General features: G+C 41.0%; 2 protein-coding genes across 2 annotated transcripts in view; both read left to right on the forward strand.

Moving 5' to 3' along the window:
- itpr1b (inositol 1,4,5-trisphosphate receptor, type 1b) overlaps positions 1–15,138 on the forward strand; it is an 83,996-nt gene extending 68,858 nt beyond the window's left edge. The window contains exons 53-61 of the mRNA XM_085405722.1: positions 2,382–2,557; positions 2,842–3,006; positions 3,110–3,299; positions 3,605–3,697; positions 4,502–4,650; positions 5,634–5,799; positions 7,544–7,704; positions 11,989–12,150; positions 13,519–15,138. Coding sequence (XP_085261848.1) covers positions 2,382–2,557; positions 2,842–3,006; positions 3,110–3,299; positions 3,605–3,697; positions 4,502–4,650; positions 5,634–5,799; positions 7,544–7,704; positions 11,989–12,150; positions 13,519–13,605 — 1,349 coding nt within the window. The 3' untranslated portion in view covers positions 13,606–15,138. The remainder of the gene's footprint in view (positions 1–2,381; positions 2,558–2,841; positions 3,007–3,109; positions 3,300–3,604; positions 3,698–4,501; positions 4,651–5,633; positions 5,800–7,543; positions 7,705–11,988; positions 12,151–13,518) is intronic.
- Positions 15,139–16,798: 1,660 nt separating this feature from the next.
- Positions 16,799–20,423, forward strand: bhlhe40 (basic helix-loop-helix family, member e40). The gene is made up of 5 exons (XM_085405723.1): positions 16,799–17,321; positions 17,416–17,479; positions 17,567–17,674; positions 18,076–18,199; positions 18,364–20,423. Exons 1-5 carry the CDS (start codon positions 17,245–17,247, stop codon positions 19,218–19,220), a joined length of 1,230 nt encoding a protein of 409 aa, XP_085261849.1. The 5' UTR covers positions 16,799–17,244; the 3' UTR covers positions 19,221–20,423.
- Positions 20,424–20,922: the final 499 nt, after the last annotated feature.

Below are 20,922 nucleotides of genomic sequence, written 5' to 3' on the forward strand. Positions count from 1 at the left end.
GTGTAGAGCAGACAAAAAAAGAGGTTGTTAGCTTAGCTTCAGAAACCTGATGTGGTTTTCAGTGTTAAAGGCCTTCTGAGAGCTTAGAGGTTCATTCCAGGATACACCACTCACTGCAAAATTAGGTGATTTAGGCATTTAAGAGATAAGATAAGATAAAACTTTATTTATCCCTCGGGTGGGTTCCTCTGGGAAATTCGGTCTCCAAAAGCACAGCACCGACAGAAGTTACAGAGTTACAGAAAATAATATATATATACACACACACACACACACACACACACACACACACACACACACACACACACACACATATATATATATATATATATATATATATATATATATATATATATATATATATATATATATATATATATATATATATATATATATATATATATATACACAGAGACATATACAGATAAAATATACGAAGGGGATAAATAGAATAAATAGAAATAAAAATACAAGTGAATTGCACATTTAAAGTATTGAGGTCTATTGCACCATTGACTATTAACAAAAGTATTGCACAAAAGGTATTGCACAGTCAAGTGAAGAGGCACTACAGCTTAGTTCTTCCCCCCTCCTTTGTCCTCCTGTTTCCCCTCCCTCTCCCCTGCAGAGAGGAGTTAAACAGTCTGATGGCGTGTGGGACAAAGGAGTTTTTAAGTCTGTTAGTTCTTGTCTTGGGGAGAAGCAACCTGTCACTGAACAGACTCTTCTGGTTGTTAATGGCCGTGTGCAGAGGATGCCCATCATTGTTCATAATGTCCAGCAGTTTTTTTTAGTGTCCTTTTCTCTGCCACTGTCACCAGAGTGTCCAGCTTCATGCCGACCACAGAGCTAGCCTTCCTGATCAGTTTCTCCAGCCTGGATGAGTGTGAAATGGTGAATGCTTACCGCCACACAGATGCGTGCATGAAAACATAACATGCCCTATTTTCTTACCAGCTGAGATGCTTCATTTAAATATTAAAACCAGCTTCTTGCAAAGAAATATCAAATTTTACCAGTGAAGCTAAATTGGTCAGAAATGTTGTTTATTGCAAGTTTGCCATTGAGACATAGCAGGCCTCACTTTCATACTGTCTTAAGCTACATGGAATCCCCTTAAATACTATTGAAAACCTCACTTACAGTGACCGTGGATGGTTCGCTGTAAGCGGTTTGTTTGGAGAGAAACTGTGGTTGCAAACTTCTAGTAGCAAGCAGAAGTGTGTAAGCCTTAAAAATAAACACCCGGAATAACTACAAGTGGAGGAGCTCGATGACGAGGTCCGAGTCAGGTGGTCAAACTGCCAGAGCCTCCACCCTGTCACAGGTGGCTGCTATAATATGAGGAGAAACGGATTGTTTTTGTCTGTCAACAATGCAAGCCATGTGGATATGTGAAGTGTAGTGCAAGTAGTTCAATGTGAAGGTCAGTCTCGCTTCTCTTCTTATAACTGCAGAGTAAGCAAGTAAGAGAGATGAATGGCCTTAGACAGTAGGTGTGTGACGTCAAAGCTGCTGTGTCTGGGATGGCTGCCAAGTCTGAGCGCCCAGGCTGCCTGTTACGATGCAGTACCTGGGATGCATCGCTGATACATTTGGCGGGAACAAAGTATATTTTTAGCCAGTGGGAGGTTATGTAACAACCTGTCATGTGATTGGTATACACGGAGAGACGAGAAGGAGGCTTCAGAAAGACGGGAATGGAGGGAGACATCGAAAGTGCTCTTCGTCCTTGCTCAGAGAAAAGCAAACCTGACACAAAAGTTGTTTTTCGTTTTTTGTTTTCATGAAGAAATCAGATTATGGGGTGATGCCAGTGCACCATGAGCTCATAATACTGCTTTCCTGAACCACATTAACTGATATAGAACAAATAATAAATGTGAGTTAGATTTCTGTAAGGCATCAACATTCACAACTAAAAATAAGTGAGCTTCAACTTTTCACCTGATGTCCACTTTGTGTCATTTACTTTTTGATGTAGTGGCACAAATGTTTTGTTCAATGTAGCAATTGTTCTGATACCACAGTTAGCACAAACAACTCTTGTTCCTTCTCTAAAAATGAAAGGCTTACTATTCTGTTTCCTGAAGCTTTTTTATGAATGAATACATCTGAAAGATGGCCTTGTTGAAAAGGGCTTGTGTGTTTGCTTCACTGCAACGATCACACAGCTGCTTTCATGTTTAAACAGATAAACTGATGCATTTATGTCATGGCGCACCGATGTTGGCGAGTGTGACTTGCCTCACTCCCGACTGACTGGATTATCATTTGACTTGATAAAAGAATTAATAACTACTTAAAATAGTTGGCTGTGATGGAAAAGATTGAGTGAAAGCTTTCTCATCTCGCCCTAATGACGTCTCCTTCATCCTCAGGCACCCTGGAGCCCCATCTGTCTGCCCTGCTGTGGATGGCTATGCTGGTTTCACTGGCTATTGTCATAGTGCTGCCTCAGCCTCACGGTATCAGGGCACTCATTGCCTCCACCATCCTGCGCCTGATCTTCTCGGTGGGCCTCGAGCCCACATTGCTCCTACTAGGAGGCTTTAATGTAAGTGGGCATGAACCTGACATTTAATTTTCATGCAGTACAGAAACACGGACTCTGTTCAAGCAAGATTTTGCCTTCAAACAGCCGCTAATACAAATGTCACTCATTAAATCTTAAATCTTGTATATCAGGTCAGGGAGATTCCACACTACGCTGACAATGCAGCACTTGCACTATATATTTATTAGTCTGAACAATGACTGTTTGAAATTCTTCTTGCACTGCCTTTGAACAAACCTTACCATACTGATTATACATGCTGTGTGTTTTCCATTGTTCTTCAGTTATGTAATAAGGTCATCTTCCTGATGAGCTTCGTTGGAAACAGAGGAACCTTTACACGTGGATACACAGCCATGATTATGGATGTCGAGTTCTTGTACCACCTGCTCTATTTGATTATCTGCAGCTTGGGGGTCTTTGTCCATGTCTTCTTTTACAGTCTACTAGTATGTGAGCTCACACATACTTCATCCTATACACATTTCATATATGAGATTTAACCCAGTTCCAGATGTTCCACACACATCTCTAAACCCTTGTTCTTTCCAGCTCTTTGACCTGGTTTACCGAGAAGAAACCCTGCTGAACGTAATAAAGAGCGTAACCCGCAATGGCCGCTCAATTGTTCTGACAGCTGTGTTGGCGCTTATCCTCGTCTACCTCTTCTCTATTGTGGGATACATCTTCTTCAAGGACGACTTTATTTTGGCTGTGGACCGGATACCCAACAAAACTCTCGGTAAGTTGAAATACAGGCTTCTTGCCATTTCCTTGCTGGAACCAAAATGCATGTCATGCCTTACCCAGATGCCAGAACGCATGGAATGTTTTTCCTCATTCATTCTGAATCACTAAAAAAAACCAAAGATGAAAAATATTAAGTGTGGAGGATCTTTGTACATTCACTTGCTCTTAGCATCCAGCTACACTATCACTATTCGTCGCCACAAAAATGCATTGCATAAAAATGAGTGTTTGACTCTCAAATGTGAACCTTGTATAGTTTGGATACTTGCATAATTTCTTCCGTTCCCAACTGAACAGAGCATGGAGCCAGCATGGTGGGAGAGTTCCTCTCTGGTGGAGTTTGTCAGAAAGAAAATGGAGAAAACTGCTCAGCAGAGGCCACGATGGATGGTAGGTTGACAAAGTGAAAGGTAAATGTGAGTGCGTGTACATGGGGTGGAGGCTTGGGTCGAAGGTTTCTTTTTAAGTGTAAATCCATGTTTGTTTGTGAATCTCTTGAATTTTTCCACGAGGCTGGGTGCACGTGTTTGTGTGAAGGGCTTTATGTTCTCACACATTTCTGACTTGCCCAGAAGAGATTCGTCCCACCGAGCTACAAATCTAGGCGACTGGGTGGTCATGGGATTAAAACTGACTGGGCCAACTGGGGGCTTTCAGGGAGCTGGGTCATACACCAGGGGTTTAGACTCTTTAGACTTTGTGGTCTCACAGTACCAAGCCTAAGACTTGATGTAGGGGCCCATAGCTGAAAGGTCAGAGATTAGAGCAGGTCGATGGGTCCACCCAGGGATGGTGCGGGGACTCTCTAACTGCAAACAATGAGTTTTTGCAAACCATCCGACCTTGTTGGGATAAAGCCATCGTTCAAAGGTGAACACGTAGCACCTTTAAATTGATCGGCCAACCATGTCGAATCCTCAAACTGCTGGAGCTTGACCTTGTCTGAGCTTCCCATCCGTCATCACCAGGCGGGCTAATTAGGGTAGTCTGGTGACTAGCCTTTGTGTGGGAAGTTGAAGAATGTCCTCAGTCACATTAAAACCTCCTAATTTATTTTGGTAATATAATTGAATCTTTAAGTAAGGTAGCCACTTATTTTATTGAAACCATATATAAAGGTATTTTTGCTGGATGATAGAAATGCAGAGTAAACTTTAAAGGATCCTACAGTAACACTTCGCTGTGTCTTTGTAGCTTCCCTTGCCATCCAGCCGTCAGCGGTAGTGATTGAGGACAAGGAGCGGACGTGCGATTCCTTGCTCATGTGCATTGTCACAGTACTGAGCCACGGCCTCAGGAGTGGGGGAGGTGTCGGGGACGTCCTACGGAAACCATCCAAAGAGGTATAAAAAACAGGAACCCAACAATGAGGAGAGATCACACCTTTGAGGGTGTGAAGAAGAGTCATAAAATGACCAAATATCGGTTTTCCTGTTTTTACTTTAAAGTCTAGCAACACAGATGAGACGTACTGGCACATCCCCCTACCATGCACAATAAGTCTAACTCGAGTTCAGCTAAATTGAGAAGATAACAGATATTTAAAGGTGTATTTAGTCTTGTAATAAGGAATTTAATATTAAACATTATAAGTAAAAGTAGACATGCTGTCAATTTAATATGTGTTGGATGAGGTAATAAGTGTAGTAGAGGATACGAAGCACTTTGAGTGCTCCAGTAGAGTAGAAAAGCGCTATATAAGAACCAGTCCATTTATCAGGAGTCCAGTATGTCTGAAAGTCTGTGATTGAAAGTTGTCCTTTACAAGGAGGATGTTTTCAAAGCTCCAAACATAGCAAAAACACACAGGATGAAGACAAGTTTGTAACGACCACGCATTAGACCTGCAACTCAACCCACAAGATGGCACAAAGAATCATTCACACTTTTATTAACTTCATATAACTTATTGCTCATTTGCATTGATGTCACAACTGTTTTCAGTTGTTCAGAAGCCTGCCAAACACAACCTTACAGCTGGATTGTACCCATGCAAAAGGGCACTGAGTCATACCAATATGTTAACTTAGTTCTTATATATGTATATACACTCCTCTCAAAGGACATAATATTTTTATGCATTCTCTTAGAAGTTTTCAGAATCACAGGTCAGTGCTTGTACTTGTAAGACTGCTTTGAAAACTTGTTCAGCTTCATCTGTGAGTAATGATTTAGTAACATGTGTTTGTTTGTTTTTTCTCTCTGCTCCTCACTGACCTTCTAAACTGAAAAATGCTCTCATTGGCTGACATAACGTGCGAGCTTTCATTGCCTGTCTCAATCCCCCCCCCCCCCCCCCCCCCCCCAATTTCTTTGGCTTCAACAGGAACCACTTTTTGCAGCAAGGGTTATCTACGACCTGCTCTTCTTCTTCATGGTCATCATTATTGTCCTTAACCTCATCTTTGGTGTCATTATTGACACATTTGCTGACCTGAGAAGTGAGAAGCAGAAGAAAGAGGAAATTCTGAAGACAACATGTTTTATTTGCGGTGAGGAAAGAAGCAAAATAACTTTTTAAAATAGTTAAGACTGTTTAAGTGCTGCTATTTATGCTTTCAATGGCCCCATTTTAATTTGTGCTCAAGGTTACTGTCCTATTCTCATGAAAGTGAGAATTGTTTAATTTGGGAGGTATTTATACGTTTCGCTGGTGTTCTCACAGACTTCAGTGTGAACTGATTAGATTTGGGTTATGAAACATTACATGACCTCACATCAGTCCTGCTCTTGTGTTAGTTTCAAACATATGGTTACCTGGACTCAAAGCACACTTCTTTCACACAAAGTTAAACGCACAGCTTAACATTTTCTTTCATCCAGTGTGTGGATGTGACTGGATATGTAAGGCGCTTTGGGGTCCTTAGGGACTAGTAAAGCGCTATATAAATACGGGCCATTATTTTGGATGTGATATTTTTATTCTGAAGGTTCTGCCCAAACTGTGGGTCTTTGTCTTTGTCCATCATGCTATCTTCAGTTTATAAATAAAGTTACACATCCAATAGTGCTGAAATGATGAAGGCAAGGAAATTTATGTATGTGCATCCCCAATTTAGTATATCAGGAAGGCTTGGACTGAATTTCTTGACATCTAGGACCTCTTTTGAATGAAATAATTAGAAATTAGTGTCAAAGGTGAGGCTTGCCATGACAAACACTGATATCTAATGGAATGAGTCGATGAAGTTGGTGAGAATTCAAACACATTCAAACAAAGGTGGGAAGGGAAACTTGTTTAGTTGGAGGAGGCCTACAACAGCTAGGTGGTAATTCTAGTTTTACTTTTAGAGCCATTCTGCCTACTCGGCAAACGCTGTAATATGTCAGCATTATGGGAATATGACTCATGACCTTTGACACTTCTTTTCCTGTCTTTTTAACCCTCATTTCTATGTACTAGTAGCACTCCATTCTTCAAGTTTAAAAGAAAAAGCGGAAATGCCTTTTTAGTTCCATTCGAGTCGAAGCTACAGTCAATACGCAACACGTTTCGCTACAGACTCGGTAATTTTGCGGGTGTGAACGATGCAAATGGATGATGATGATGAAATTAAGGGAAATCAAACGAGTGCCCTGTTCTCAGCTCTCATATGAGCATGCTCCTGCTATGATGCAACTTCACATCAGGTCTGTTTTCAAATGGGGGCTTTTTTTCTTTCTTCTTTTTTTTCTTCTGGGTAAACAACCAAACGCCTCCTCTTCCCAGAATGAATGGTTAGTCATGGCAGGTGCTGATGTGGAGGAGGAGTGTTTCTTCCTGTTACCATATGGGTCTTGACCATGTTAGACAGTACACATACTCAGACACTGGCCTCATCTGTCACTGCACCGCCACTTTTTTTTCTTCTTTTCTTCTTTTTTTATGTCAGGAGGGTAATTTCAACTAAATAATCAGTAGTAAGTTGAAATTGTGCTTGCTTGTTTTGTCTGCCCATTCCCTCATACCCCCATTTCCTGTCTTTAAAAAAAAAAAAAGATCATCATCTGTCATTATTTAGGTCACAAAAATGATGATGCAGGCTTGCATAAGAAAATTTATTTCCTCACTTTTCCTAAGAAGTAAAGAGGACAGATTATTTGGTGTGTGTGTGTGTGTGTGTGTGTGTGTGTGTGTGTGTGTGTGTGTGTGTGTGTGTGTGTGTGTGTGTGTGTGTGTGTGTGTGTGTGTGTGTGTGTGTGTGTGTGTGAGAGAAATTATGTCATTTATTTATTTATTTATTTATTTATTTTTAGGTTTGGAAAGAGATAAGTTTGACAACAAGACGGTCACCTTTGAAGAGCACATCAAAGTTGAGCACAACATGTGGCACTACTTGTTCTTCATTGTCCTGGTGAAGGTCAAGGACTCAACAGAGTACACTGGCCCAGAGAGCTATGTGGCTGAAATGATCCGGGTAAGGATGTTGTCACTGACATGCACATGCACTAGTTTAATGAGGGTCTTATTGGAGTAAATACTAGTGTAGCTGCAAGTCTTCCGAGTCTTGATTTCAGTTGCGTTAAAAAAAGCCCCAAAGAAGATGTTGAAAGACCTTTATTTTAATTAGGTACGTTGTGGATATTTTCTTTCTTTGCTTTAGACGTTAATTTAATTATTGCTAAAGCTACTTCAGTAAGGTAGTATGCGAGTCCCAGTTCCTAATAATATGAATTTACTTAAATTTGTTTTTCAACAGTGTATATTTCCATCTATTTGCTTTCTGCTTTGTTGGGGTTGATACTAATTAAGAACTGAGCTACTAGGTACTTATATTACAGACTGATACATCTACCTGATCGTCAATCTTTTTTTCTTTTTTTTTATATCCTTCAAATTCACAGACACTCCGGAAATTCTGTAATCGACTTGTTTTTCACTTTCTTCTAGCTGCCTTCCTCTCAAAATAGAGCTCTCGCTCATCTTCTTCAGTGCTACAGGTGTGCCTCAAAGTCTACATTAGCAAAACGTACGGTGCAACACTGTATCTGCTACCGCTGTGGTCTTAACTGAGGTTAACCTTCACTCGTGAAGAACACTGTAGGCGCTTCGACTAGGCGTAAAGGTTTATATGGGTTCGGACAGAAGTGATTACTGCAGTCTTTTTCGCTTCCTGCACTGTGACAGGCAGTAATATTTATTTTTTTTCACCTCGTGTGCTCTAGTGTACCAGCTCTGCTTTTATGTAATCCCTACCTCTGTGACCTTGAATCCTTCCAAAGCATTATCACATCAGTCCATTTTATGAATGGACAATTAACATTCAGGCACAGTCTGCCATTGGCATAAAAGGTTTTAATCCTCCGAAGGAGGCATGCATTGTTTTAATCATTAAACACACATGCATGCACCCTTTACATCACCACATGACAGCCACTTTGGCATGCAAACACACTGAAACCTTGGGTTATTTATTTTACTTTTTTCTATCCTGACATAATGCATATTTCTATGTGTTGTATAGAAAGTACGTCATCACTGTTATTAGTTCCAACAAAGGCTTTGCTATCATAAAATACTATAAGATAGCAAATGCCAAGTGCTCGTGTTTATGCCAATCAGATAAATGTACAGCCAGCGGAGAAAGTGATTCAAGTGGATATCTGTAGAATTGTGCCTTTCAGAAAAATAAAAGGGTCTGAAAAGTGATTGTTTTGATTGCTGCATCATACCTGTAGTCTGTGAGCAATTAGAAAGCATTTTAACTGCCACAGGAAAGCCCCTGTTTCTGAAGTGGTTGCTCCCCTGACGCACTTGTGCTGCTGTCAGTTTTTGACCCAGTTTCTCATTCGATGCCATTTAGCCCACTTTCCTGCTTTTTGCCTTGATCTGCTACCCTTAGTCTTGTGAGGAACCACCTGATTTGGGATTAACTCCCTGTCCTCTCGCTCATTAGCGGTGTACTCCCACTGAGCCAAAATACGTTTGTCAAGGGTTCATTCCGACTGGGTTAAGGGTCTTAGCCAAACAGAAGAAGTTGCACATTGTTTGAAAGATGCTGGCGTGCCCAGTCATCCTTAACATCAACTCTCAGCAAGTGTCCTTGTGTCTCGTTACAAAGAGTATATCATTCATAGAGCGTCTGTCATAAAACGCATTCAGTAAATCATTCACAGAGGTTAAATTGAGTCACGTTGTGTGCAAGGATATCGTTTTATCAGCTTTTAAAATGGGATGAGGTTTATTGGAGTTTTTTGGTTTTATTTTTTGGTTGGGTGGCAGACGGAAAACCATACAACTTATTTAACTTATTTTTTAGATATTAAAAAAATCCTGCATGAAAAAATGTAAGTAAACATGTAATGTTATCTACATTAAATAAAACTTCACAATAATATTCATATTTTTTAAACCATAATAATGTAGAGTGCAGTAGTGCCAATAAATTATCGTACAGTCATATATACATCTATTTTTTTATACAACATACAGCTAATTTCAACTGTGCTGGTTTCTGATTTTTCTCCAATTTTTGGATACTTGCTGTGTTAAACTTTATTTGAATGCACAAAAGTTGCATGACGATAATAATAATAATAATGAATATAATTTCTGCCAACAGTAATAGGAGTTATTAATGAATTATTTTGTTATAGCTTTTTCAGTTGTTAGCTCTTGTTTTTTCTTTTCTTTTATTACAGACATATTCCACTGTATTTACCAGTGATTTGATTAGCAGATGGTATATTTTCAGGCTCTTGTGTTTCAATCTGAGCTGCCTCTCTCCCACTGTGTTTCGATTTTTTTGATGCTGCACTAACGTGGAAGAAGCAGCGGGACATAAGGGGGTGTAGAAGTCAGACTACTCTGACAATGACTGGGACTGACGTCAATGGTGGAGGGCTCTGGGTGAAATGTCATATCTAAGGTGTTAAAAAGAAAACAGTAAAAAAAGACGATGCTCAGTTTGCACCAATTGTCCTACTTCTAATTATGTCCGACGCTTAAAAAAAAATGACACCCATGCTCTATTTGCTCTATTTCCAATCATCCGCTGCCGTAAACGTTCAAGACTGTGATAATTCTGGGAGGGGGGAGAAGGGGGGGCCTTTATTTGCATATTTGTAAAGTGAGTGGGTCGTCAGCTCATCAGGTGGCTTGTGGCATGACTGTGACGTTTTGTGTTGCTATTTTAACCACACAGCATCCTGTTTCTCTGTCATGGCCCGTGCGGTTTTAATAATGAAAAATGTACTTCCGTCATTTCCATTGAACCAGCACGTTGTAGACTCTTAAGTCATGCCTGCACTTCTCAGTTTACTGGAAGTGCTTTCATATGTAAACACTGGGGATGGAAAGAAGGCTAGGCCGTTAAGTGATAAAGTCGTCAAACAAACACACGTGTGGCTGCAACCTGTGGGCTACATCCAAATGGGGGAAATGACCTCTGTCGTGTTTAGGTGATTTTTTTGTTTTGTTTTGCTTTTGTTTTTTTTAAGCAGAGCCGAGTCTGGGAACAGGAAGGTGTTTTCAAATTATTATATCTGTGACAGTCAGCGAGAGATGACAATCTTTCTTAGAGAAACTGGAGCGTTCCAATAATCAAAATGGCACATTTGTATCTTTTTATTTAATTTAATTTCTTACACGTACCAAATATTGCAGTAGCTGTCCTCAGATATAGAAGTGCGTGTTAGAGTGGGAGGAGGCAGGTAAACTAGTAAACACAGCCTCTGTCTCTTTGCATTCAGGAAGTGGAACTTGCTCACAGCCGTCCTCTCCTCCTTTCAGAATGACTGTTTGCTGCTCATTATTTTAGTGTTGTGTGATTCCCCCTCGGGCTGCCGTCTGACCCAGGGCTGGTTTGCGGTATGCACGGCCACCTCACTTGCGTCGATGTCTCCAAATCGACCACTGAAACGCGGGGACTTTTTCAGCCCAGTTCTTTGGCACTGCACGATTTCTGGACAGTGCCTGCAGTGCCGCACACTTGCATTTCATTCATGCAGCATTAGGGCAGATCGTTGTGCTGATTTAAGGAACATGACATGCCTTTCTGTATGCTGCTTCATCTAAATAACATTATTAACATTTTATTTTTTTTATATATTAGTATTGCTATCTATCTATCTATCTATCTATCTATCTATCTATCTATCTATCTATCTATCTATCTATCTATCTATCTATCTATCTATCTATCTATATATCTATATATCTATATATATATCTATATATCTATATATATATCTCAGAGAGCATTTTGAAGTAGTGATGAGAACATTCGAGATCTCGGTGTTTATCTGTGTATATGATGCAAAGAATGTGGAGTCATATGAGAAAATTTCTGTACGCCTGCCAGTGTGATCGTCTGTTCTTTAAGATTAGGCGTGATAGAAACAGATCAAACAAGTGAGCTGCCTCGTGTGAGTGATTTCAAGAATGCCTGCGTATCCCATGTGATTCTAATATGGAAAGTCCCATTCTAATTAGTTTGATTCCACTTTTAGAGTCAGCTTTAAATCACTGCACACAAGCCAGACACTAAAACTGGGCATTAGATGGGGGGGGGAGTACAAATTTCATATGGCCTTTTGCCATTTAAGCTTGTTCTGGTGAGTTAAAATTAGAATGAGAAGTGAAAAACTTCCTAGAAAATTGCAAAGGTTCCAGCACCCTGAAGGCAGTCACGGGGAACGTGATAAATACATTTCATTGTGTCTTCATACCTCTCCTAACAAATCAAATTTCTGTTTACCAGGAGCACAACTTGGACTGGTTTCCACGAATGCGGGCCATGTCTTTGGTCAGCAGTGACGCAGATGGGGAGCAAAATGAGATCAGAAATCTGCAGGAGAAACTGGAGTCCACAATGAAACTGGTGTCCAACCTCTCAGGCCAGCTGACCGAGCTCAAGGAACAGGTCGGTTTGAGCTAAAGTTGATCAAAAGACCGAGAATCTGATTTTGATGTCTGACACTTTGTCAGGGGGAGAAAACATGAAGCATTAGAGGGGTTTTTTTCTTTTTCTTTTTGTAAAGAGCAAAGCTGACGTTTTTTCAGTTTTGTTTGTTTGTTTGCTCCTCATTGCCCTTTAGATGCAAAGCTTTCTAAATGCAAAAGGTGGTGAGTCATAGTTCACAGCACCGCTCATGAGATTCTCAATCTGATTTTATTTTCATCACTGAGTTATAAGCACATTTTTGTTTCTCTGGATTATAGACCCGTTAGCTAAGCTTTTTTCTTTGTATCTGTCTTATTTCGGTGCGTTATTAAACCAAACTTCAGTTCAGTTTGGTTATTCTGTAAAAGATTTTACTTTTTGCATTCAGCAGACACACTAGAAGTTGTGTAAGGATACAGTTCTGCTGGTATTGCATATCCAGGAAAACAAGACGATTGTTGCAGACGATTGTCTGCTGTTTCTAGTAAACAGAATTGTAAAAAGCCTTTTACCCTCGAAATGAGAACTATTTGTGAGGAAGTGAATGTTTCAGAGACATTTTGACCCAGACAGTGGGGGAAATGATTATTGTGCCTCCAAGAGCGATGACGGGCACAGGAACATCTGTCACATCGCGCTGCAACGCACAAATGCTCGCACAGCCTGCTTTGATTTCTTTTCCTTCGCTTGATGAATTTAAACTCTTTACTTTCTCAGGAACAAACCAACGTTTATTCACCGGAGAGTGAAAATTATGCCATGAGCGCTCTCCATGTTGAGTCACTCAAAAGATTGCCATAATTAGCAAATTATAGCGCAAAAAGGACAGCATGCTATTGCTGTCTGACTTTAAATGATATTTTTGTCTAACACGTCCCTCTGCGCAGAATTATTTCTGCTGGAACACTCATTACAGGACCACTTTGTCTTCTCACTTTTAATATTGTTGTGTTTCACTGCCGAGGTGCAAATCACCACTTTATGTCAATTAAAGTAAATTCTTAGCAGAAAACCCTCTCTTGTTCCTGCTCGTATAAAGGTTAGCACCTGCGTTTTGACTCATGCGCTTCTCTTGATCTCTGAAATTTCTCTTGACTGAGTTTCAGGATTAGTAGTTTGTATTCGGCTGCTTTCGTCAGAAGACACAGCAAAGTGGATGACAAGGCTGGCAGGATTTCAGAAGAATGTGTTTCAGTTGAGCTGCATGCAGAGTTTGCTGCTGCATTTTGTCAGTTTCTATAAGGTGCTACGAAAGACTGAATCGATTAAGACTGCAGAGCAGAGAAGGTGGAATAATTTTTTCTTTTTTCTTCTTTTAACAAAACGAGCCCTCTCTGTTCCCCTCAGATGACAGAGCAGAGGAAGCAGAAGCAGCGGATCGGCCTTTTGGGACACCCTCAGCACATGAACGTCAACCCTCAGCAGCCTGCGTGAGGTCGACCGGCACACAGCCCTGAAGGAGCTCCGCGTCGGCTTTGCGCCCAGGTGGAGCGCGCACTCCTCACGCCGAGGTTGCACATAATGTATACTGCACTGAGTGTAACTTATAACGGTAGGGAAACACTGTAACATAGGTAGTCATAAGGCGATGTGTAGCTCTACCCACCACGCATGTGTTACTCTAGAACGTGACACTCACCCACCTCATTCTGTTCAGGCCTGTCAGAACTGGTGCCAAATGTTTCCTAGGTAGAAATCATTTGGATTTCTGACCACAAGGCCTTCACTGGTTGAACTTGAAATGGGGGGAAAAAGCTGACTGGACAAGAGGGAATAGTCCCATTTGTTGTTCTTTTTTTTATGTTATTGTTCTCTATTTATATTTCTAGAATAATGAGCAGTATTACACGTCTTATTTTTGTATGTTGTGCAATATATTAACTTAAATATGCAACCTCATTGGTGTGTGGGTTGAAATTCCATCATTTTTGTCTTATTTAAAAGCACAGCCCGATGTTTTGTCTCTGGATAAAATAGAGAGCTGTTGGTTGCCTGTACTTACACACAGATAGGGATAATACTTAATAAGCTGGCCTTCTCAGTTTTACTTTCTTCTTTTATTTCTTGAAAATGTGCGTACTTGTTGAGGGGCAACGGCACTCAGTATAGATAGCATATTGTTTGAGAGCAATATATACGGATAGTTTACTTTCACCTGTGTAAAGCCAACAGTGTCATATCTCAGCGCTAACTAATTTTATGATATATTTGCTTTCTTATTTAACTGGGTCGTAAAGGACATTTAGTGCCACTCATGCTAATATTTGCTCAGGAGTTGTGTCATTTTTACAATAATAAATTTGTCCAGTTTTTGCAGCAGACTTCTTCCATTTGTGCCCGTTTTTGGTCCTCGAGTTAAGTCTGAGACATGTTTGCTGCTTGTGCTGAGTCACTTTTATTTCCACCAAAACTCATTAGTTGCTACTGTTAGACTTCTCTCATTTTTGGACTACCTATGTGTATATACAATTTGTTGCTTACCTTCGCTTTTGTATAGAAAAATGACAAGAGGGGGGGAAAAACGGTTACTTATGAATATTATAATTACTTAAAAAAAATTTAGGCGCTATCAATTTGTATACTGGAGTAGAATTATTTATTAAAATTGATGTAATTATCCTTTACTCCCTTTGCTGTGTTTGTTATTGATGTGCTTTTACAGGATTTATAATGTGTTTTTGTTTACAAATGCACACATTCGTACATTACCACATGACTCATTTCTTTTAATACTGCCTTTGTATCTTTATTTCAGTAACTGCAGACTTATAAAGCAGAAAAATGTATGAATTTGTCTTCATCTGATCACACAAATGGATACTGAAATACAAATGCCGCTCACTGGCAATAAGCAAAATGTTCTATATGGGTTCACACGGAAAGTTTGGTTTAAAAATTAAACTGGGCCACGTCCCGAATTATTCTTCTGGCTTTCAGAGAATCTGTATATGCTGACTGGAAACGAGGAACATCTGAGTAGAATATATCCTCATTGATCAGGGACTTTCCTGATTCTCTGACAGCCAAGTATATGTTCACCAAGCTCTACTTAATGTGTAACTGTCCAGGTTCAATCAGTTGGTGTCCTGATATTTAGATTTTTTTTTAATTCATTTTTTAATGAAATGTCTGCATACAAGAGCCATTCATTTGTCAGTCATTTCCAGAAAAATGTAAACAATTTTCTACAAAATTATCCCTCCAAAACCCTTAAACGAGTCCCTCGGTGCAAAATCAGCATTCTTGCTTGAGTGTTTTTCAGCAGATAAACTGTGGTCAGAGAAGCTCATGCTTCATAATGCCGATTCTTGCATAAAGAAGGTGGTAGTAGGTGCAGACTTTCTGCATCTGTAAATGCAAACTTTAAGGGTGCAGCGTGGTTACAATGATTCTTAAACAACTTATATTGACTTATATCAACTAATATTTTAGGGCACGGAGAACGAGTGCAAATTTTCTACACTAATGGGAGTAGGCTATATGCACACAGTTCGGGGTAATCAGATACTGTTAATATTATTTTAAAACCACACAGTTTGGCACCTAATTGTGTGAAATGATAAGAAATGCAGACAGTTGCATCTCCACAGAACAGTGAAAACGGAAAGATGAGTTGAAAACAGTAGTTGGCACCCCTCCCCCCCTTATCGGAATTAAGTGCAAAATCTTATCTGCAACCCCTTCCCGTTCCCTCCTCTCCGTTGTTTTGAAGCTGTTTCTATATTTAGTCTGTCTGCTTCGGGACGTCGGCGGGTGGAACCGACCGACCAGTCGGGCATTCTCGGTCGTCTGCTGGACTGACGTCACCGACAGGGATCCGCTCTTCGGCTCTCTCCCGGCCATGAGGAGCTCAACGTGACAGCGCGCTGGGTACAAGCAGGTCTAATAAGTACCAGCACGGTGCGGGTATGTAGAAAGAAAACGCTCCACCACAGGGACTCTGTCATCCTGCCGCAGGTGCACGTGCACGTGCCGCACACCAGACCCGTACAGAATGAAATTACACGGGTGTCCACGCCACATTGAGCGCGTGACACTTGGCAGGCTCTGAAAATGCGGAGAGTTAAAATGAGTGGTCCGCTGGCCGCACTGAAACGTTGAGACCCCATAGATAATTATCGCGTGACTCATCGTGTCGCAACTGTTTGTCTCGCCCGCATTGAGCCCAGTGTAAGTATGTTAGCGTGAGAAAATAAAGCGTCTAAAATGAGCAAAGTCTTGGAAGAGTTTTTGTAAACAAGTGTTGCAACTTAATGATAAAAGCTTCTTCTGCGTTATAATTTCTACATGTTAACTAGTTTCGCTTAATTTTACCACACTTTTTGTTTCATCTCAAAATGTAGGCCTTTTGCTAATACCCAATAATAAAAAATAAAAAAGTTGTATTTCAGCGTCGAGGCTATAGTATTTTATGCTAGTGTTTCTATAGTGCAGCTTACTATGAAGCTTACTATGCCAGTTAACATGGGGAAAACGGCTCCACACTTCCTAACTGTCCAGGGGAAATCTGTTGCTCTACTTTCTGCCTCCATAAACACGCTCTGCTCTGCAAACACGACTCAACCCCCGAGATCCGAAGCGTGGTGGTACACGGGACTCGGCCCCGGTGGAGGAGTACTACACAAATGGGTGTGCTCCAGCAGCAGAGAGAGGGGGCGGAGCGAGCGGGGAGGTGAGGAGTTGAAAGCACCGTCCAACACGTGAGGCTCATGTGACGGAGCGGAGTCTGTGTCTGTAGCTGAGAGACGTGCCTGCAGTCACAGGGTTTATTTAACACGTAGTCAGAAATCCACCCAGCTCTCACACATTGCGCCGGGCGTGGAGCCTCCCTAGACATACTACTGAGTCCCGGACCTAAGGGCGACAAAACTCCAGCTGCGCTCGACTGCAGCTCACAACAGGAAAACACACTCACACTGGATAAGAGGAAATAATTTTTTCTCATTTATTTCTTTTATCTTGGAAAGTTTTTTTTTTTTTTCATTTTGAATTGCGGCTGCTGGGACAAATTTTGGAGTTTTTAAAAAAAAAAAAAAAAAAAAGCGTTTTCTTCAGGTTTTACATTTAATCGACATGGAGAGGATTACCAGCGCGCAACCACCTCCCTGTATGCCAAAACACCCCTCTCTGGATATAGCTGACATGCAAGGGTAAACGAAGCAATTTCTATTACATAAAAAAATGTCATTCTGCACTTTATACTGAAGCTCTGTGAAATCAACTAATTTAATCTTCTCTCCAAAGAGTGGATTTTCCAATTTATGTGTATAAACCCAGGAGGGGCATGAAGCGAGATAATGAGAGCAAGGTAAGTTCTAGTTTTTACAAGTGTAATATATTTAAACAGTTAAATCTGAGCAGAATTTCACTGACCACCTTTCACAACCCTCTCCAGGAGACCTACAAGTTGCCCCACCGACTTATCGAGAAGAAGAGACGCGACAGAATAAACGAATGCATTGCCCAACTGAAAGATTTATTGCCAGAACATCTTAAGCTTACAGTGAGTATTATTTCAGCATATGGCAGGTTTGCTAACAGCCAGAGAATCTGAGACGCCACATGGTTCTGCTGAGCAGTTTGTTTGCGCCATATTTTCAGTTCAGCTTTGAAGCCTTAAAAATATATATATTTATATACATATATCTATATTTATTTTTTATTAAGAGAAGAACCGAATAATAATAATTTTTAAAAAGTTTTATTTTTTAAATTTTAATTGCAATCGTACTTAAAAAAAATTCATTTAATTGCTCTTATTTTAAAATTTGTTACTAGAAGTTTTTGTACGTGTGTACATGGACTGCATGACTTCCCGGGTGTTCCAGACTTGTTCTCTGTTCAGCTGCAGAATGTGTTACATAAGAAAGATCAACATGCTTATTGAAGGTCTTCCTGTTTTAGACGCTGGGTCATTTGGAGAAAGCTGTGGTGCTGGAACTCACTCTCAAGCATGTGAAAACCCTGAGTTCTCTCCTGGAGCAGCAGCAGCAGAAAATTATCGCTCTACAGAAGGACCTGCAGCTTGGTAAGTTTGAGTTTTCATTTTTATTTTTCGTATTTGTTTAGGCTGTGAAGTGGAAATGGTACAGAGGCATCACTGGGGCTGGCACTGTGTGGTCTGTTGTGTTTTATTGAGGTAAAACTTGCTGTAAAGAGGATTTAAACTTTTTTTTTTTTTTAATCACCTAGGTGATCATGGAGTTGACAGCGCTGAGAGCAGTGAGGAGATGTTCCGCTCTGGCTTTCACTTATGCGCCAAAGAGGTTCTGCACTATATGGCCACCCAAGAAAGCAGCAGGGACTTGACTCCTTCGCACGTAATCACTCACATCCAAAAGGTAGCAGCGGAAGTCCTGCAGCATCAAAGCAGCCTTCGGCCGGATGAGGATGTGGGCTCTTCTGAAAAAGTGAAGAAATCCGCCGGACAGCCACAAAGGGCCTCTGAAGGCCCTGCTAAGAACTGCGTCCCAGTCATTCAAAGGACTTATCCCCACGGGACAGGGGAGCTGAGCGGTAGTGACACAGACACTGACAGTGGCTATGGGGGAGAACATGACAAGCGGGACCCCAAAGCCCAGTGGTCAGAAAGCCACTCGATGGAGGGGGAGCTCAACCATTCGGGATCTGAGCGCATGGCCAGTGCCATCAAGCAGGAGGATGATGAGCCTCGGGCCAAGAAGCTGAGATCGGACTCCCCGGAAGATGAAATTCTCTCCAGTCACACGACAGGAGTTCCTGGTAGTTACCTGAGCTTCTCCCCTAACCAGAACCCGTTTTGCCTTCCCTTCTACCTCATCCCCCCCGCAGCAGCAGCGTATCTGCCCATGCTGGAGAAATGCTGGTACCCTGGGGGCTTGCCTGTCATGTACCCAGGCATGAGCGGTTCTGCAGCAGGCCTACCCCCAGAGGCACTTCCCTCGTCTCTGATGATGTCCATGTCCCCGAGGGCAGGATCTCCAGTACACCACCAGAGTCGCATGGACTCCCCCACGTTTCACAAAGCTTTAAAGCAGGTCGCTCCCTTGAATCTGGAAACCAAAGACTGAGCAGATGTGTCACAAATCGTGTCCTCTGAATGTCGAATGGGATAAACGAACACGAAAGCACTGGTATCCCATTAAACAGCAGCTGTAGTTTGACCCATTGTGTCCCACCTCCATCTACCATGAGCTCCTGAAGTGAAATGAGACTTTCTGTGGGGATTCTGGCATGGCCACGAGAAGGCTCATGTTAGACCTTTTGCATGGCTCTGAAATACTGTGAGTTTTAATACGGTCAGTTTAGAGTGCACGAGGGAGCGCGCAAGTGTTTTTCTGCAATACCTGTCATCTCAGCACTTATTGTTGAATGTCAAAGGTTAACCTAGAATGTAAGGTGTAGACTAACCCTTCCACACACAAACACACACCCCATTTAAAAACATTTTGGAGCTATTTTCTTTGCGCGCGCACACAAACACACACGCCAGTCTGTAATGAATGTAAAGATTGAACAAAAGCTCCGTCGTAGATGCTGCTTGAATGACTTTTAAGGATGATCTACTTTCAGTGTTTGTTGCTCCTGTAAATGCAACAAACTATTGTTTTAGACCTACCACAAAAAACAAAACAAAAAAAAAAAAATTGCCCCTTTAACTCCTTCAGTTATGGCAAAGCTAAATGAACGCAGAGTTTAGAGTTCAAAGAATTCAGGGCGTTGTCGCCGTACGAGGTGTGTCACTCATGTCTGTCGATGAATGATGTGGCCATACACGCTTTTATGATTTCATTTGTTGCTCATGACTGTTTCTGCATTTTTTTAGGTGGAGTTCCTGTGAAGCAGTGTCTTGTAATTATTTCTTTTGCTTATACTACTCGTACATCTCTATTTTTGATACGTGACCCACTGAGTGTATTTTGTAGGGAAAGGCTGAGGGAGCGATTGGCTGTACGTTGCGACATCGTGTACAGTATACATATGGCGTCAGCCTGATTTGCATATTGCCCACTGCTTTCCAGTCGAGTCCAGGCCTGTTTTTAGCTCACGCTGTTGCCTTTACTCGTTTTAACACAGACACAAACAGTGGCAGGTGATTCAAACATATTTGCTTTAAATGTGTCTGTGGCAAAGAGAGTGAATGTAAAGTAAAACAAATATAATAGTTTTGTATAGAAAGAGGTACTTGGGATTTTTATTTTGAAATGTAATGCAAAGGATGTACATATTTTGTATATAAAGTATTATTGATATATATTAAAGTATTAATAAAGCTTTTTCCCCTCCCTGTGGAATTTGTGTTGGACTGCCTGTTGGCTTAAACGTGTTGTAGCCAGCCACCCTGACAGTTTCTCATAACAAGGCATACTTACATAACACTTACATAACCCATAAAGCAGCACAGTCTCTGTAAATCAATAGCGTGTCTTAGACTACTGTAAAGGTTGTGAACATTTTCAATTTCGAAGGATATCTACAGAAATGTGCAAAGGAATCGTTCATATTTATTTAACCGTCGGCTATTACAGATGAGTAACAGTGGAAAGGAAGAACTTGCCATTATAACCCACTAGTATGACGATCCATAGTGTGAGTCTGAAACCTGGAGATACTGTTCCTAAAAAAGAATAAAGTGGGCATGAACTTCGTGTTCACCGAATTACGAGAAGTTTACCTTTTGTGGTTTAATTCTCAAGTGGGCCATACCTATGTCTGGAGATAAGATGTGTCTGGCAGCTTTAGAAGACCACACTGAAAATGGTATTTGAGGTT

Source organism: Rhamphochromis longiceps, linkage group LG5 (assembly GCF_057381845.1).
Source record: "Rhamphochromis longiceps isolate RC_006_pf linkage group LG5, R_longiceps_female_GT1.1, whole genome shotgun sequence".
Lineage (NCBI taxonomy): Eukaryota > Metazoa > Chordata > Actinopteri > Cichliformes > Cichlidae > Rhamphochromis > Rhamphochromis longiceps.

Coding starts and splice junctions, on each gene's coding strand:
- bhlhe40 (XM_085405723.1), top strand. CDS start 17,245: ATGGAGAGGATTACCAGCGCGCAACCACCTCCCTGTATGCCAAAACAC. Junction 17,675..18,075: donor CAGAACATCTTAAGCTTACA/GTGAGTATTATT, acceptor TTCCTGTTTTAG/ACGCTGGGTCATTTGGAGAA. Junction 18,200..18,363: donor ACAGAAGGACCTGCAGCTTG/GTAAGTTTGAGT, acceptor TTAATCACCTAG/GTGATCATGGAGTTGACAGC.